At 35.9% G+C, this 20,120-nt stretch overlaps 1 protein-coding gene across 1 annotated transcript in view; it reads left to right on the top strand.

The window, feature by feature from the left end:
* The window catches only part of LOC131067393 (uncharacterized protein At5g49945), a 56,794-nt gene extending 41,255 nt beyond the window's left edge, over positions 1 to 15,539 (top strand). Inside the window, exons 3-4 of the mRNA XM_058002374.2 lie at positions 14,573 to 14,779; positions 14,899 to 15,539. Of these exons, the coding sequence (XP_057858357.2) occupies positions 14,573 to 14,779; positions 14,899 to 15,129 (438 nt within the window). The 3' untranslated portion in view covers positions 15,130 to 15,539. The remainder of the gene's footprint in view (positions 1 to 14,572; positions 14,780 to 14,898) is intronic.
* Positions 15,540 to 20,120: the final 4,581 nt, after the last annotated feature.

Consider the following 20,120-nt stretch of genomic DNA (forward strand, 5'->3'; position numbering starts at 1 on the left):
GATTGGATTTGGTACGCCTCGTGATCGATGAAGAAACCCTAGCGCGCCAAGTTTGAATGTCCATCTTAGCAGGAATGCTCAAATATAAATATGTTGACCAAAGACCTTAGTTGATTGATGCTGCCAGATGCTGCAGGCCGAATAGAGGAGAAGAAGAGCGTGCCAGTGATTCAGTCGAAGTGTAATCTGTAGAAGATCATAGTGATTGAGTGTTGGAGAGGCATAACTGGTAAAAAGGGTTTAATAAAGGTTTAATCGGTGAGGTCGAAGTAACCAGTAAGCGGCTAAAGATTGTAGCAGTCAAGTGAACCGGTAGTGTTAGAACCGGTAAGAAGACAACAGAGAGGGAAGCAATGCAGTGTGAGTGTCAGAGAAGATCCGACAAGGTAAAAGCAGAACAAAAGGGGAATCAGACAAAGATGACTGAGAACCGATAACCAGGTGCATGGTTTGACAGTTCATTCAACCGGCAGAGTCTGAACCGGTAAGGAAGCTACAGTGAGCAAAAGAGAGTAGAGAGAGAGAGAGTCAGAAGAGATCAAACAAGGCAGATACAGAGTAGAGGAAGAGTCAGAGAAGATGAGCAGAGAACCGGTAGAAAACAGAGTAGAGGTGAACCGACAGAGATATTTGTGAGAGTTACAAAACTTATTTGTAACAAGGATATTACCATTGTATTGATTTGATAACACTCATTGTAGATCACTGAGTTGGTACTCGGTGCAGGGGTTGGTGCTCCTTTGGGTTGGTGCCCATAAACAGTTAGGGGTTGGTGCTCCTTGGGTTGGTGCCCTAAACTTTGTATTCAATTTTATTTGTGAGGTTGGATTGGAGCAGTAGACTTCAACAACATTTGTCATTGAGGTTTTTCCCATATTGGGTTTTCCTCGCATATCCGATGTCGTGTGATGTATCTTTGTGTTTGCTTGCATAATGTTCTCTTCCTTTATCTCACCAGTATGTCTTCTTGGTCTTTGATATGTTAACCGATATTCACATTTAGGATTAAAAGGGTTAAGATTGGAAACCATTGATTCACCCCCCCTCGCAGTGGCATCTTGTGTTCTACAAAATGTCTTGGAGCAGCTAATTAAAACTAAGTTGCCGGTTCGGATTTTGGTTCGCAAATTTGTTCTTTTTTTTGGGGGTGGGTTCGGGTTCGTCTGTACAAAAACATATAGAAATAAAAAATAAAAATATATACATATGCAGCAACAAATAAATAGCAAAATACACCACCAGATATATTAATATTGTAGACTTTTAGTCCAAATGGCAAATAACATAGCAAAATGCCAAAATACACCATTATATCAATGTTTATGTTAAAAAATAATAATGTCAACATTACTAATCAGCCATCACTGATCAAATATCATCAAAAGTCATCAAACATATCATCATCATCATCCTCCTATGGCAAATTAGAAGCACAAACAGTGCCGCTGGCAGTGGTACTAGCAATCTTAGCCTTGGGAGCAACCTCATGATCACTGAGTAGCTCATCATCATCATCATCATCATCATCATCATCATCATCATCATCAACTCCAAGTGCATTAAGGCGGGCAATTGAATCATCCAATTCTACATGCTCTGGTTTAACATCCCAATGCTTTGCCTCCCCTTGTTTGTAGGTATTGTCTTTGTGTGTTAGGAGCCTCAAGTTTGAATGCACATAGACCAAGTCTTCCGCCTTCTTGGAATGTAGTCTATTACGTTTTATTGAGTGGATGGAGGAGTATGTGCTCCAATTACTCTTGGATGATGATGAACTAGCAACCTATCAAGATTTTCAATTTTGAAATCAGAGTTGAGAGTTATCAGTTATGATTCTATGAATCATTGAATACAAATTTTAAGAATGAAGAAATTAGAAATTAGAACCTTAAGAGTTGAGAGCTTACTTGTGACAAAACTTTGATGGCAATGGGTTGTAGGCTCTGGTATATTTCTCCATGGAAGTACCACCATTTATGAGCATCAACGCTTGCCTCGTCTTCAAGAGCCTCAATACTGCAATCATTCGTGCTCGCGAAACTCATGACTTCAGCCCTCATCGCAGCCCGTAATGAATCTGGAAAGAGTCTACGAAGGGCTGCCTTGTACCCAATGGCAACTTCATGATCTCTATATGGGGCAACTCTAGTGCTACTCTTATTGAGGACCTCCCGACTATAGTATTTGGGGTTCAATGCAAAGGCAAGGAGATGCAAAGGGGTAGTCATTTTGTTCCATCTCTCCACCATGATTTTTTGTATTTCCTTGAAGAATTTTTCTTCAGGATCTTGCTCTTTCTCATTTATGATTGTTTTCATATCCTTGATCATGGAGTCAATGCCATCATATACCTCACCCAAGCAAGGCCTATCCATGTTAGTGTATCGGAATGCTCAATATGGACTCAGTAAATCTCAGGAGGTACTCAACAAGATCCCACCAAGAGTCATCTAGTATCACTGCCTTAATGGCAGCTCCCCTTGTACCACTAGATTGCCTCCATATGCTCCAATTAGCATCGGTTACCATTCTAGACGATGCCTCTTTAACCTTCACAAGACGTAAAACAGGGCTCGGCAACCTTTTTCAAAATCAAAAACATTGAAAGTTTACTAAATAGTAAATACTAAACTAAAGTCTAAAACATATTTAAATTTTATATAATTTAACTTACCTTCAAGAGCTCCAATCTCGAGAATTGTCTAAATATGGCTTGTGACATATGGTGATTCGTGATGAACATTTGGATCTCTTGGGCATCACCATACATTTTTTTGATCCACTCAATTTTATTGCCAAGTTTTTGCAGCATTAGGTTGAGTGAGTGGACATCACAAGGTGTCGAAAAAATGTGTTTATAGCGCTCCTCAACCAATAGCCCGACAACCCTACAATTTTTTGCAGTCTGTTATCACCTGAACAACATTTTGAGGGCCAACTTGCTCAATGGCTTGGAAAAGAATGTTTACAATGAATGGACCGTCCTTCACTTGCCCTTCACAATCCACTTCTCTCAAAAACATTGCACCTCTGGTGGACACTGCAAGAACATTGACCAAAGGGTGATTTCTTGCATCTTGCCATCCATCTAAAACTATGGACACACCTGTTTCAATCCATGAATCCCTAATAGGCTTCAAGGAATTCTCTACATTTTTCACCTCTTTGTCCAATAAAGTGGTGTGCACCTCATAACCTGGGACCTTGAACCCCCTTGGAGCCTCATTAATTGATCTCACCATTTTTTGCCAATACGGTGAGTGAACAACATTAAATGCCAATCCATTTGCATAGATGCATCTACCTATGTCTTCCTCGGCAATGTCTCTAGCCTCATTCTGAAATATATTTTAGTACAATAGAGTTTACAAGCAAGGTTTTAGGTGCAGGCTGCCTTGGAACTTTTGGCTTGCTTGGACAAAAGTTGATGCCTCTTTGAGGGATAAAGCACAAATGTGCTTTCACTCTACTATAAGAGCTTTTATATTCCTCTTTGCAATGGCTGCAAATCTGATGCAAGAGGGAGGATTCACATCAACACAATAGATTGATTTTTGTAACCCTTTAACCATATCAACGTACTAGGACATAATTTGCCACTTGAGAAGAGTCTTTAATAACTTTCACTAGAGACATAATTAAGCCAATTGCTTCAGTGAGATTTAAGAAAGCCTAAATTCAAACATTTCCTCCATGTTATAGCCAAATCCAATGGTTAAAACAAAAGTTATGATACTTTTTCCCAAAACTGCGAACCCTAGGTAGGGTTCCAAGCAACCTGCACCAAATTGCTTATAACTTTTGAAAGACAATGAAATTGAACCAAAACACCTTTAGATTAAATTAGAATCATTTTTTAAACTTTTCCAATTGGTTTGAGGGATTTTATTGTACCAACAATTTCCATACCACAAATTTTGTAGACTGTCATCTTCACCAAAAACTATCAAATTGGACAGCCTTCACCAAAATCGCATATCTTACACAAAACTCAATAAAATTTAATGAGACAAATGTTGGTGTTGGAAATAAGCCACACTCGGACCGACGATGGACTGGTCCAAGAGGGGCCTGTAGCTCAGTGGTAGAGCACTCTAGCAGCATATGGAAGGTCTTAGGTTTGAGTCCTAGCTGGTCCATGTCTCAACATGGTATCAGAGCAAGGTCCAGGCTAGGAGCCCCAAGCACACAAGAGGTGTGGCTTAAGGGGGGGTGTTGGTGTTGGAAATAAGTCACACCCGGACTTACGATGGACTGGTCCAAGAGGGGCCAGTTGCTCAGTGGTAGAGCACTCCAACAGCGTATGGAAGGTCCTAGGTTCGAGTCCTAGCTGGTCCATGTCTCAACAATAAAAAAGATTTGGAAACTAGAAACAAATATCTTTCCATCCACATATTATAGTCCTCAATATGAGACCATTAAAGGGTCATAAAATAGCACGTTTCGGACTGTAAATTCTGAAAACTTAAAAAAACAATGTAAGGATGCTACAAAAATAAATTCTCTTTATTCCATCCTTCTCCAACCTTCTCCAACCTTCAACAACTCCTGGAATTCGTGTTGGAGGCCATATTTATGCCTTTTCCAACCAACAATGATCAATTACAACTGACTTTTAAATGACTTGACCCTTCACCTTCCACATGCAACCAAAAATGCAAAATTGCATGACAACATGACAACTTTTTACAATATTTTCCATATAACCCACAAATGACCTCTTAAGACTCAAACTCAATACAAATAAGTCCAAAATGGTCTAAAATACCTTATTACATTATCAAAACACAATGCTAAAGCAAAATTTACAAAATTGCCTCATGGAGGCATAAAGTCCATCAGGTGCTCCTGCAACATACTCCCGACCAAATGAAATCTCTAAGTCCTCTTGGAGTGAATGAAGTAACAGGTCTCCATCTTCAAATTCTTCTCCTTGATGCCTTCTATGGTCTGCCCTTTTACCTTGGATTTCATCTTGAACTTTGGTTTGCCCTTGTTTACAATCTCGACAAGAACTATGTGTACTCCTTCCTTACTCTTTCTCCTTTTTGGTGTAGATATGATCTCTTCACCTTTGGTCCTCACTTTTCCCATCTGTTTCTCTTCCTTCAACCTTGCCTCCTTGTTAGGATCACAAACCTCTAAAGTGCAAAAAACTGAAAATCCATTCCTTGAAAAGTAATGAAGAAAACATCATACCATCATACCTTTGAGATCAATTTTTACCCTCCAAAATCAAGTCATCCTTGATCTTAACCAAATCATCTTTTGTCACGAATTCAATATCATCTTCCATTGAAATCAGATCAAGCTTCATACTTGCTATTTCAACATCTTCATGGTTTGTCATGGCTGCTTCCTTCATGGGTTTCTCTTCCTCTACCATCATCTTAGTTTGCTTGGCTTGTCCAACTCTAACCTTGCTATTCCATTCTTTCTCAATCGCTGCATATAAATCTTCTTCTTCATCATTGATTGTTGTCCTTGCTTGTTTTCTTCTTTGAACAATCTTCTTAATGGGCCATAATACTTTTTTATTTATTGTCAAGTGCCAACTTTGTTGCTGCATCTCAATTCTTTTGTCCAATTCTTCTATGTCTTTTCTCATTTGCTCCATAGCTTGCCTTATTTCTCTTATCTCTAACTCAAACTCTTTTTGCCTCATCATTTCCTCTTTCCTCTTTCCTCTTTTCTCTTCGTCTCTTTTTCTTCGTCTCTTCTTTTTCTTATCCTCTTGTGAACTCTCACTTTGGAAGAACCTCCTCAAAAAATCCATTTCTTCAAGCAAGTCCTTTTAACCTTGCTTCCACTTTGTCTTTGCCTCACCTAGGTCTCATCTTCTCTCTACCTAGTCTTTTGGCAACCAGGTTCTCTTCTCAACCTGCACAAACACAAACACACAAACACAAAACACTCTCTTTGCCCAGACCTTTTGAGCTCTGATACCAATTGATGCAAGAGGGAGGATTCACATCGACTCAATAGATTGATTTTTGAAACCCTTTAACCATATCAACGTACTAGGACAAAATCTGCCACTTGAGAACAATCCTTGATAACTTTCACTAGAGACATAATTAAGCAAATCGTATCGGTGAGATTTAAGAAAGCCTAAATACAAACATTTCCTCCCAGTTATTAGCCAAATCCATCGGTTAAAACAAAGTTATGATACTTTTTCCCAAAACTGCTAACACTAGGTAGGGTTCCAAGCAACCTGTACCAAATTACTTATAACTTTTGAAAGACTTAATGAAATTGAACCAAAACACCTTTAGATTAAATTAGAATCATTTGTTAAACTCTTCCTATTGGTTTGAGGAATTTTATTGTACCAACAATTTCCATACCACAAATTTTTTAGATTGTTATTTTCACCAAAAACTGTCAAACTGGACAGCCTTCACCAAAATCGCCATATCTTACACACAACTCAATAAAATTTAATGAGTCAAAAAGATTTGGAAACTAGAAACAAATACCTTTCCGTCCATATATTATAGTCCTCAATATGAGACCATTAAAGGGCCGTAAAATAGCATGTTTCAGACTGCAAATTTTGAAAACTTAAAAAAAACAATGTAAGGATGCTACAAAAATAATTTTTTTCTTTATTCCATCCTTCTCCAACCTTCAAAAACTTTCAACAATTCATGAAATTCGTGTTGGAGGCCATATTTATGCTTTCAACAATTCATGAAATTCGTGTTGGAGGCCATATTTATGCCTTTCAAATGATCAATTACAACTGTCTTTTAAATGACTTGACCCTTCACCTTCCACATACAACAAAAAAATGCAAAATTGCATGACAACATGACAACTTTTTACAATATTTTCCATATAACCCACAAATGACCTCCTAATCATTACAAATAAGTCCAAAATGGTCTAAAATACCTCATTACATTATCAAAACACAATGCTAAAGCAAAATTTACAAAATTGCCTCATGGAGGCATAAAGTCCACTAGGTGCTCTTGCACCAAAATCCAAAGGAAGCCTCCTCCACCTGGTAGTTGCTGAACCATTTTCACATATTTCCATAGTGGAGAGCCTGACTCTGTTCAGAACCAGGAGTTCCCAGTGCTAGAAGCACTTGCCATCCTATGAATGTTGAATCTATAAACATTAAACAACATACAAAGCCACAAACCAAAATGAAAAAAATAAAATAAAAGTAAATCAGTAGTATATTCAATCCTTTTTAAGTTCAATAACTTTTAAAATTAGTAACCTTCAGTTTGCAATCTGGAAGAAAACAATAAGGAAAACAGTATCAACCCAACTAAACGAGAGAATGCACAAGATTTTACGTGGAAACCCAGGATGGAAAAAACCATGGTGAGAAATGCTGTTAGGGTCTACTGTCCTAATCTAGCGTCACAGTTAAAACTTCACTTACAATGTTTAAGGGCACCAATCCTAAGGAGTCACCAAATCCCTTTTCTAAGAGCACCACTCTTCCTGATCTTAGCACCCATTCAAACAGTACCAATTTTAGGAAATATATACATCACAATTCTTTTCAATAAGCATTACACTTCATATCATTGGAAGTCTATTAAAAATAACTATTGCAAACTGAATACCTCCAATCTTCAGATATTCTATTCAGTTTTACACTTCACAACATTAGCAATTTGTAACCAAACCTTTACCAACTGAGCACTGTCAGCAATATTCAGAAATCAGCGCTTTGCTTCATATACAGGTTACACAGCACTTCCATTAGATTTACATAAAATGTCTCTGTTCAGCGATCCTAGTTCATCACTCCATCAAGCTTGCATTTTGTGTCAGACTTAATACAACTTAACAATAATTTTCATACACTCACCTCCCTCTATTACAGAGATATTTTTCTGCATAAATACATTCTCATCAGATGATATATCGCCGTTGTATCAATCTTTTTCAATGCTTTCCCTCATACATATATAACACCTTTTCCAATCGGCAATTATCTGGTAAAACGTTTATCGGTTACGACTATCTATAAGATATTTATGGATTAGTTATAACTCCACACACAAGAAAGAGATCCACACTTTTGATAGTCTGGGTCTGAAAAACTTAATATAATGCAAAGCAAAACACACTTCATTCGATAGAAAGCATTCTTTATAACCGATGGAACCATCCATCAAATGATACCTTGTTCCCAATTAATCTCGTTATGTTTTCTACAGAAGGGTTGTAGTCACTACAAATATATGACCTCGTGAATTATTTTTGCTTACGATAGATAGTCTTTGATGAATCAAATGAACAAGCAAGAAGTCACCATCGCTGTTTCCAGAAAACATAAGTGTTTATGCAAGATTAGTCTTCTATGTCAGAAACAATACATGACCAAGATATGTGTGCTGCTGTATTTTAATGAACAGAGATAAACTACAACACAAATGGGTATATCATTCTCTGCAAGTCGCAATGCAAACAACCATGTTTCTTGATGCGAACAAATTTGAAGAGACAATACTGTCACTGCAAAAATAATGTGAATCACAACCCAGAAACAAACAATCATTGATTCCTGAAAACACAGAATCTTCAGATACGATTATTACAATGACTGTCTATTCTTGTAAGTAATAGACATGTCAAAAATAAGATCACTGTGTTCCAGAAATTTGTATTAGATCACTTTGTTACAAAAATTGTTGATCGTTGAAACAACGGGAACAACTATATGGATGTGTACGGGTATGAATCTCTGAATTTGACATCAATGACAAAACACCAAAATATGCTAACAGGTTGTTAGATCAATCAGTCAATTGACTTGACCCTACTTTCATTTTGAAACTTAAAGAATTAACCCTAGTTATAAGCTACCAATGTGGCTATTACATAAGGAGGTGGACTATCAATATATAACATTATGATTGACCCACTTAAATGTAGCCCACCATTTATGATAACCCATTTAAGATCATATTCCAATTAAGGATTTTGTGAGACCCTATTGGCACTATTTTCTTTAGTGTCCATATTTATGTTGGATTTACATCCTTGATGGTCTATGTCATCTTGGTATATATTGCAATTCCGGAGCCAAACAATTCATTGTCAGTCTCCATAATTGTGGTATCCAGTTTAGGTCTACATTGTGCTTGTTTACACATGCCAATTGTGAAGATTAGTTTCTTTTGGTCCTAGTGATCCATCTTTGTCCAATCATCATCTAAACGTGCCTCGGTGTTGTATTTGTCCTAATGGTTGATAATCTCCAGGTCTAGCTGCATTTAGTAGGCTCTCTACATCATGCAACTATTATCTTTAATGTTTGTGGGTGGTGTATTTATTTGCCTATGATTCCTTACCTTGATGCCATGTGTCCTCTTGTGTTTGGATTTGTTTATTTATGGTTTGCATTTAATGTACATTTTAAATGTCCTACGTTCTGTGTTTTTATTTGTTCTGCCTGTTAGCCTTATTCAGTATAGTGATGACACTATATAGTGTGTGTTGACTTTAGTGCTCAATGCAATGGCATCTACATGGCAGCCACATACGTATGGCAGGACCTTCTTCATCCAACACAACTGCAACATGCCTTTCCCCCATGTTTTTTATGCTTTCATACAGATTTATAGACCAAGAATCGTAATGCTTTTGCTTTCACACAGATTTATAGACTAAGAATCGTAATGCTTTGCTCTAGCCATTTATTTCTGCTAACTCAGGGCTCGATGTTTCATAAACGCATACACGCCATTGTTGAAATATTTTCAGCTAGTGGGTATGTACAATTGATACACAATGGTATAGGGAATTGGCAAGACTGATGCTTGCAGTGTACTGTTAAAATAATATTAATAGCTATTCTATAATGGTCATCTTCTATTTTTAGCAGTCATCTTAGTTGTTGATCTTTTTAGCTATTTAGCTTTCTAGTCGACTTATTTAGCTTGTTTAGTTAGCTTTTTATTATTTAGCTTTTAAAGCTATATTTAGCTTTTTAAAGCTTTTTAGCTTATTTGATTTCACTTTAACTACTAGTTTTTGTTTTAGAACGTCATCTTGTAATCTCTATATATACGTCTGTATATCGATGAATAGATTATCCGATTATTTTGTTCAATCAATTTTTCATGGTATCAGAGTGGGTCGATTGGATTCTTTAAAGTTTGGCAAATTTTTTGATAAAATTTGTGCCCTCCTTCCTGAATACTTTTCCAGAATTTTTTTTCGATTTTTTTTAAATGAAAAAAATCTTTGGAGTTTTTGGTTCGGCAGCAGTTGGTGTTTAGTGTTTTTCGCGCCTGTTTGAAGAGGTTATTTTTGCAGATCAGGGTTTTAGTCAGATTCTGGATTTTTTTGTGTTCGTGGTTTTTCGCAGGTCTGAAGGTTGTGGTTTTCGTTCTTTTTCAGTGTGTTTTGGCGCCGCATTGGATTCTGAGCCGCAATTTTTCCTGCAATCGTTTTCTGTTCTGCAAATTCGTGGGGTTTCATTGCAGACTTGTGGTAGGACCTGCGTGATTTTTTTTTGGTCGGTTTTTGGAAAATCGCGATTTATTTAGCGGCAGTGGTGAAGGTTTTCAGACCCGATTTTTTTTGACCGCGATTTTTGTCCGTTTCACGCGATTTTTCGCGACCACCTGCAGATATTTTTCACGATTTTGGGCGCTGCGACTACCCATTTTGGTGGCGTTTTTTTTTCGGATTTTGCAGGGCGTTTTTTTCGGATTTTCCAGGGTTCATCGTTTTTTCCGACGACGACGTTATGCGGATTTTTTAATTTTTCGTGACTTCCGCGATTTTTTCGTGATTCCACGTTTTTGGGTCTGCAGATTTCTGTCTTCAAACGATTTTTGCGATTTTTTTTGTTTTCAGCACGGCGCCTAGGGTTTCACCCTCATACCTCCCGTGATTTTTGGTTTGTACTTCGTGGGCTTATTCCAGAAATTCGGCTAGGGTTTCTACCGGCGGCTAGTTTTTTTTTCATACGCCTGTGTCATCAAATGCTGTGTTCTAAGCTTGTTTTAGCATTGTCTTTTGTTGTTGCCTGCGCAATAACTTTTGGCTATCAATCTTTTGGCTTGGGGGTGCTTCATGGTTCTGGTTTGATGTATCTGGCCATGAATTTCTTGATAAATGAATGTATAGATGCTTGCATGTATATGTTAGATGATTTGTCATTGATGTCACTCAGCATTTTATGTTGAATTGCAAAATACACAACTTGCAGCTTTGCCTACTGTATCGTTAATCATTCTCTGAAATGGATTGATCACAAACAGTGCATACATAGAATATGATGCACGATTTAATAACATCTGTTGACACCCTTAAATCGGGTTGATGATGAAAGCATAAACACATACAATAATATCAGGTTTGATAAGAACTCCATTTGCAGTCCTCTCAGGAATAAGAGGCTAGTCTAAGCAGTTTATATTCTGGAACAGGAAACTACTGTGCTGATTGTGAATATTAGTGAAGGTACCTGTGTTTTCAGGACATTGTTAGAACTTAGAACAGAACAAATGTGAAGGAACATGCAACAGTAATAATAATATTCTTATCCTTGATCTGTTCTGTTTGAATGTTGTATTTGTATCAAAACATGGAGACCATTGCATCCTTTTGGGTATACACATTGTCTGATTTGTTTCCAGATCAAAAATGTTTTGCATATCAATTGATTTATATAAGAACATACATCAGAAGATTCAGTTTGTTTTCAGTTGAAGATTACATTAGGAAACCAATGAATTATCCTCCTTATCGTTGATTATTAATTAAGGGGTGGTTATTAGTTATAGGCAGTTCAAAGTTCAAACTACCTTACAACTGAACACTCGATAGAGGTTTCTATTTAAGAAACGTAAAGAGCATTTGAAACTTGAAAAAATGGTCCAAAAACACATGAAGGATTAGGAAGTACCTCTGAGCAATGTTTGCTGTATTATATCAGCATTGATGTGTGAGGTCTTCGTGTTTCATGTGGAAGAAATACATCATTTGATTGCAGTAAGCATTCAAACAAAAGAAAGTGCAGTAAATGTTTTGTATATTGGAAGAAAGCAAGCCTGTGATATGTTGATGGCAGAATGACTAAGAGAGAAATCCTGAATAACAATGGAGTATGTTTCCAGACAATGATAGATAAAGTTTGTTGTCTTTTCCAGGTACGATTATAACAGTACAGTATTGAATCTTTCTAAGTTGTGAACAGGTTTCAGAATTCAGTTTAAAAGCTTTTAATGAGTTTTTCAAAAGATTTAATTGAATAAGGGTTTAAGTTTTATTTACGACTGATTCACTCCCCTTCTCAGTAGTAATTCTTTGTTCTGCAGTATACTGCGGCATCAACAAGCTACATATCTTGGTTTCTTTTGTTGGAGGTATTCTTGCCAAAGTACAATCCATGTTGGGATGTGATACTTATTTGCCCTCATTTTTGCTGTTGTTGGCCTTTATTGATATGTTGACAGGTGTGCCAGGGGCTTGGTGTGTGCCTTTGGGGACTTTGTCCCTTGATCAATCTATCTTAGATGTGCTTGGACTACCAATATTTCTATAGGGCAACAAGAGCATAAGGTTTGAATGGATCAAATGCATTTGCAGATTTGCACCCATGAGGCCTAATTTCTGATTCTGATTTACTTTATGCAACTTTTAGTGGCCGTCTCCCCTGCCCCACGGACTTCAATGCATGACATGGCCGAGTTCCTATGCCATGAAGCTACTAGTATGCTGTAGGGCTATACATACACGATTTTAATATTCACAAAGGGTTGGTGTGTTGTGCTATTTCTTGCACAGAAGTGCTACTGTAAATTCTAGGGGCTCAAGTAATGAAACGTAAGATTTTATGAAGGCATGAAAATGTCTGTGCAAGTTTTTGTACTGTTTGTCATATGCAAGAATCAGTAATGTTGATTGGTGTCTCCAATGTCAGCTATAAGTTTATAGGAAATGGAATGCCATTATGTTTCTCATGTTACATTTGCTGGTAGGTTTGCTGCATGGCCTGGTTTGCTTGTCATGGCTATAAAATGTTTCAAGAACTGGAACAAGTCTTTCCTTCATGCTTTTAATTTCTTTCAGTTTGACAAGTAAACATGTCATGATTTGAAAGGTTTCTAATCTTTGTGGCTTGTATATGGTGCATCCCTGAGGCTATTGCAGCCTATGCAGGTCTTTTTTTTTCAATATAGGAGGTGAAGGAGCAAATGTAATCATCTCTTGTTCTCAGATAGTTTAGTTGCGTAGTTTTAGAGATAGTTTAGTTGTGTAGTTTTTGCCATGCTCTTATGATCTAGGGTAGCAACTTGTGTCTAATCTTATGCAAACTAAAACTGATAAAATTGATAAGACAATCGCGAAGGCATGTTTCCATCTTGCATGTGTATGTCCATTTAAGGGGATAAAATTGTAGAGGTACAGCAATGATATTATCTTTTGCTGTATGTATGGATGCTCTTTTTTTTCTTTAAAAGGAGGTCATGAATAAACGTGCATAAAGACTTAGTGACAACCATGGGAGTCTCTTATTGCAGGGCAGGGTTTTTGGAAGATCAGCTCAAGTTGAGCTATAATTCTTTAGTTGTTCTCTGTAAACCTCAGTGAATGCCCTTCTTGGCCTAGTAAAGCCTAAAGTAGGAGTGACTTGCCCTCACTCATGCATTATTCATTGCACTTTCTGACCATGAATCCAATTGCTCTCGTTGACATTCCCTGGAGATGCATGTCTGAGAGCTAACAAAAGGTTAGAGAATCAACCCACTACATTTAACAATGTGGCCACATTATTCTAGAATTGTATCTTTATCACTTATGACCCCACTACCCAAGTTTAAGTAGTAATGATACTGTGGATTTTATTAATATCATCCTTTCAAAACCTACAATTCCATAACATAGAAATGTGGTAAAATGGAGGGACAAGTTTTAAAATGAATCTGGGTTTGCTAGTATCTAGATTTAGCGTTGCTGATTGTTGGAAGTACAATGGAAATGAAATGGCATGATTACATGGGTTTTTGCTGGTCTCAGGGGCACATAGTAGAACAAATTCCTATTAATGAGGTGAGTTGAGAATTAGAAAATTATATATCATCATTCTGTATATTCTCGATTGCATTCATGTTCAAATAGGATAATCTCTAATATTTACAAGCTTTAGAACTGTCTTCCATAATCTTTTTGGGTGATTCCCTCCTGCATATTTTCCTTTGATGCCATTAAAATTGCCTGGACACCTGGTCTGTTATTTCAATTTGTGGAGGCACGAAAATTCCTTTCGAGGATGTTTTTAATTTAGATGCAAGTGCTATTTAATTTTGAAGTACTGAACTTTTATGGTAAGGTTTCTTGCAGTTGCAATGTTAGTTGTCTTATTTATTCTAGAAAATTATTTCGCCTCAAATACTGGTGTATGTTTTCTGGACATCAAGATAATCCGAACCAATTTTGTATTGAGAGAATTCCTGAATACTGAAAAAGATGCATTAGGAAGTTAAATCTGTTTTTGCACAAGTTGAACTGTGTTTGCTTGGAAACAAATCATGAAGTTTCAAAGAGTATAAAATAATCCTGTCTGTTTTATTTATCACAGGTTTTTGGTGAAAAAGCATTTGAAAAGTATGGAAAAGGTTTTGTTTCATTATATTTTACAGACCAATACCCATTGAGTTCACACAGAAAGATGCTTACGTTCAAGTTCACACTACCATCAGCTAGCAAAATGGCTGATATGACACGTTTGATTGCAATTGTACCATATTATATTGACCTGGTTGGGCGTTACAAGCTCAGTACTCAGGTGATATAAGAAATTTCAAATTTTCTTCCTTAAGCAACTTTGGTTCAAATTTATTATCTGATGTTGGCTTTTTTTATGTTAGAACTTAGAATTTAAATTGTCATACTTGTTTATTGCAGACTCGTAACAAGGCAGAAGCTGCAAGAACTAAAGTGGCTAAGGAATTGTACAAAGAACAACAGATTGCTAGACAAGAAGCAATTCAGAGGAAGAAAGAAGAAAGAAAGAAGGCTATGGAAGAGACTGAAGCTCAGTTAAGTGCTGAAGCAATCCGGAAGAGAGAAGAAAAGGACCGTCAGCGTCAGATGAAGAAGTCAATGCCCAGAATGAGAATGACACGTGTGCATTAGTTTTTTCCCCTTTAAACCAGCAAATGTTACTGCTACAAATGATTAAAATGTTTCATGTCAGTGAGCGTCGCTATCACTGTTGTTTTTCTATGACAGTCACTGTGTTGCCTGGTGAATGACTATCATGTGCATTTTAATAGTACCAGTCTCAGAGGACATGCTGGTCGGCAGAGGGTGCCTAGCAGTCTTGTTTAAGTTGACTTTCAACTAGATTTTGGTTTAACCTCATTTGAAATTGCTATTTGAATGACATTCGACTATCAAAGCTCCACTTTCATAGGTAAAATATCATCACTTTGCTGAAGTCAGTTTGTTGGCTAAATGCTTGTTTTGTACAACATTTTAGCTTATTGTGTAATTTAGTTGGTGTTATATTTGGAAAAAAGTGAGCTAACCTTTTAACTCTGTTACTAGTAGTCTCGGCTAATGTCCTCTGTTCCATGATGCAAGCTCTGCTCTCAATGATATCGAAAAAAAAGTGGCAGTAATCTTGACGATGAGATGCAGTTTTATTCATTCAACAGTTGAAAGTACGTCTAAGATACATCCAAAACTCTCATATAATTTCAAGTGGGGTAATATCCCATCTTTGCTCATAAACTTTTTCTTAAGAAGTCTAGTTAAAATTTTGTAATGCCTGTACAGAGCATTATAGAATCCTTATCTGTATAGTCAAAGTATTCATACATCTCAAACACATTTTGGGTAGTTTATTAGATGGCCATCTAATAAACTACATGCAGGATGTGGATGTCTCGTCAAGGAATAGATTGCAGATTTAAATAATATATAGCATAGAATACAGTAATAAGGATGCTATTTTACTAAATAATTTTAAATAAGTGTAATGGGACCGGTGTAAGTGTCGAGGATTGTGGTTTGGGCATCTAGCCATCTAAGACGTTTTTTCATCTGCCTATAGACAAATTTCAAGCCTAGCATCCATCAATGTTTAATCTCTTTGCAGACATTTTCTGACAGTCATAGTAAAGGGTACGAGCCGGTTTTTTCCTGTGAGTAACTCTCATTTCATGGCAGCTTAGTTTAATATGTGCACCGTATGCCCTCTAAGAAAGCTATTTTAGAAGGGTTGCTTAATTGTGGTTATGAATGAGCGTAAGCATTGGATTTACATGACAGAAAGTCAGACTATATAATATAATATTAATCTTTAAAAACATTTTAATATATTTTGATTGCTGAATTTGTCAAAAAAAGGTATGTGTAGGTAAAATAATGTTGAATTTAGAGCTGTGATGTGGTTTGGTAACTGGTAAGTTACATTAAAGGAGCACCTGCTATTTGAATAATTCCATTTTATATGACAATTGCAAATAATAATGAACTTATTGTATGGGAATTTTGCGTTGTTTCAAAAACATGATTGTGGTGTTATTAAATTCACTGAAGTTCGACATTTTATTCCTTTAGGCATCTTTGATAATGGTTGTATTATAATAGTAGGTTTGTACACCAGATGTTTCAAGTGGTTTTGAGAGCAGGATATCAATGGTTAAGGTCTTTTGGTATTTATCAGTATTTCGTGACAGTTAAACTACTTCAACCCATTTACATGGTGTTGGACGCCTTAATGTAAGCAGCATCATATCTCTTAAGCATCCCATCTGTAATTGTGTTATTTGACATGTCATCCATGCGACTAATGCCATGATTTGATGGTCTTTTCAGGCTGATTATGATTTTGGTCTAAAACTGAGCATGGGTCATTAAACACCACACATTTCGGAATTTGGAAAATTAATGATCGGGAATCCAAATTCTAACATTTAAGAGGGCAACGCCTTCAATAATTTGCATTCTCGGTTGGGGGCAAACTTCATGTAATAGTAAAAATAGCATATCGATGCATCTTTCTATCATGTTTTGGGCTTGCTTTAATTTAGGTGTCTTAAAACGAACTTAGAGGTGGCCTCTTATTTAGGGATTGTGACCTTATTCTTTCCCTCTATTTTAGTGATTGTCCCCCTTTTTTTTTAAATATTTTTTTTTCTTATTGAGTTAAAGTTTGGAAGGACATACATGACCTAATCGTAGTTGATTTGAATAACTTCCAAAAGTTGAGCTATCACACATGTATGTGTTTGGTGCATTTAAAGACTTCCATTCATCAATTTGAAGTCGTTTATAGAAATTATCAAAATGAAAACAATTATATTAAAGAATATAAATTACAGAATTACACAAGTACGCATCATCTCAGGTCCATACATGTGTGTCCTTGATGCTTGATCCAAAATTGTTCAATTAAGAATAACACGACTTACAATTCAATTTTTTTTGAAAGCTATTTTTAAATAGTCTATTTTTGTCAAATTTTATACCAAAAGATTGACGAGTGTGAATCATAGTAGGCCTTTTTTCTTTGTCATTTCAGTCTTGATTTGCAATCTAGATCAATACAATAGTTTAAGGTTCGCACTTTTGAAGATGAACTTTGCATTTGTGTAAGTGAATTGCTCTTAAATATAACTAGTTACTAGATTTTCAGTCATTGTCAAATTAAATTTAATAGAGTTTGAATGGATGTGGCAACTTTAGTTTCACTTTCACATTCATAGAATCCAATTAAAATATTGCATTTAAATTCAATTAATGTTCACATCTAAGTTTGAGCTCATTGTTTTAAAAATTTGTTTATTATTGTAATTTATTTATTCAATAGAATTTATGTAAAAATATAACTTTTTTTTCTTATTATAATAATGTTTTTCTTAGAGAAAGGGAAGACAAAGAAATTACCAAATAATAACACTCAGCTACCTTAGTTTATAAAAGACATCAAATATATAGATATATAATTGTAGAGGCAAAAAGTGACACTGATTTGCTTTTTCTTTAAGTCAAGTTTGTGTAAAAATATGCTTTTTTATTATTATTATAGGAAAGCAAGATGAAACTATCAAATAATTACACAACATTAATATATTGAAGACATTATACACGTGTAATTGGAGAGGAGAAAAGTGAAACTATCAGTGTCTTTCCTTCATGTATCATGTTAATTTGTATAGGTGAATTTAATGTATAGTTTTGACATACATTTTGTTGTTTTGGTATGTTCTTTAACCCCAAGTTTGAACCTCATTTTAATAAGCAATTGTTTTGGCTAGAATATACACAACCAATTTACATCAGCTCACTCATTTAGATCAAATCATTCACATTTCTATTCCTTAGATTGAATCACATACACATCATGACATCCTCTTTTCTGTAAGTTCAAAATTTGCATACTAATTTAAGCACTTGAGATTTGATTGTTATCTATTGGTAGAAGTGCCAAAAAGAACCAAATTATGCATCTAATAATACCACATTGGTCTCTTTTGTTTGGTTTCCTTACTTCAAGTAATTCCAATAACCATTAAAGGAAGCCTCAAGTTTATTATTATTTATATCTTTTGTATTTTCATCAACACTTCTTGAACAAGATCTTTATTGTAATGTCCTAGGCCAAAACAATAACACAACTTTAATTTATAATCTTCCCAAAATACATTAATTGATTAACAAAACTAGTAGGCCCTATTGTTTTGATTAGATAAGTACAAGAAGGGCTTGAACCCATAACAGAGTAGCCATCAAGACAAAAGGAGTGAATCTCATGAGTAGTGAGATTGAGGAAGAAAAGTGTTTTGAGACCGGAGCAAGTAACTAGTGGATTATAAGGGACCCACCACTAAACAATTGAATTCTCTTTCACAACACCAAAAAGAGTGAGGGGAGAAGGAGAAGGAGAAGGACTCTTCCACCTATGAATTTCAATCCAAGCAATACTATCATCCAAGGTCTCGTTATAATGGGAAACAAGAGGTGACCCTCCCATAGGGGGATCAACAATAGCAAAAGGGGGAATAAAATTACATGGGCGAAAGACAACCAATGACCACAAGAGAAGACAAAAGTTGTGAGGAAGCACCCGAAGCAAGCTAAGTCAGATACGGAGCAGGAGGAAGCACATTAAGGGATGAACATGAAGTAGGAGAAACCACACTAGGGGTTTTAGGCACGACAAAGCCACATCCTTAGCAAAAAACTCATCAGACCGGGAAGAGCAAGCCTCAAAAGAAGAAGGATCAAGTGGTCTTCCTTAACATTCTTCCCTAAGTAGTAGTTCCTTTTTGATGCAAGAGAGAGCAGTTTGAAACCAAGTGACCAGTAGTAAAGCCTTATTGTTAATAAGATTTTAGACAATTCATATTTAACTTACTATTTATACACCAACAATTTCATTACACTATGATCAACTATGGCAACATAATGCCCAATTTTCTTATTATAGTGAACAACAAATGCATATGTAAGTCCTATTACAATAATGCTTGTATTACATTCAAATGATTCTACAACATCAACTATTCATACCAACAACAATGGAAAATGAAATAAATACAATATGGTTGAATTTTGCATTCAAGGAAGCTCCAATGTGAACTTCGTATGAGATTGCCCTTTCAAATCACTATGTTTTCTTCTTAGAATTCCCATGCTCAAAAAGAAATGGTCTAAATAGATTTTAAAGGTTGGTTAGCATTCAATATTTTATATCCTCCACAAATAGAACAAGATAAACACCATGTACACCTCTAATTTCAAATTTGAATAATAATCATGGACAAGAAAGGTTCCATTTTTAAAGCAATGACACCAAAAATGGACTAGTAGAAACAATATGACATTGAAGTTAGTAGTGGAACAAAAAATAGGTAGAAATATCAAGGATTGGGAGTTGACCATATCACAAGAGTCAAACAATAGGATGAGACATTGAGGTTCAAGAATCAAGAATTATGGTAAGGAAAAGTCCAAAATTTTGATAGGAAGAAGGGAAGAGTAGAGTTGGAATAAAAAATATAGTCATGAAGGGAAAACTCACAATAGACAAAAAATAGGGAAGACATTAGTACAAACCTAATATATACAAACTTATATTAATTGAGATGAGGACATGGAAAGTTCATTTGCTTAAA

The sequence above is a fragment of the Cryptomeria japonica genome, chromosome 5 (genome assembly GCF_030272615.1).
Source record: "Cryptomeria japonica chromosome 5, Sugi_1.0, whole genome shotgun sequence".
NCBI classification, from domain to species: domain Eukaryota; kingdom Viridiplantae; phylum Streptophyta; class Pinopsida; order Cupressales; family Cupressaceae; genus Cryptomeria; species Cryptomeria japonica.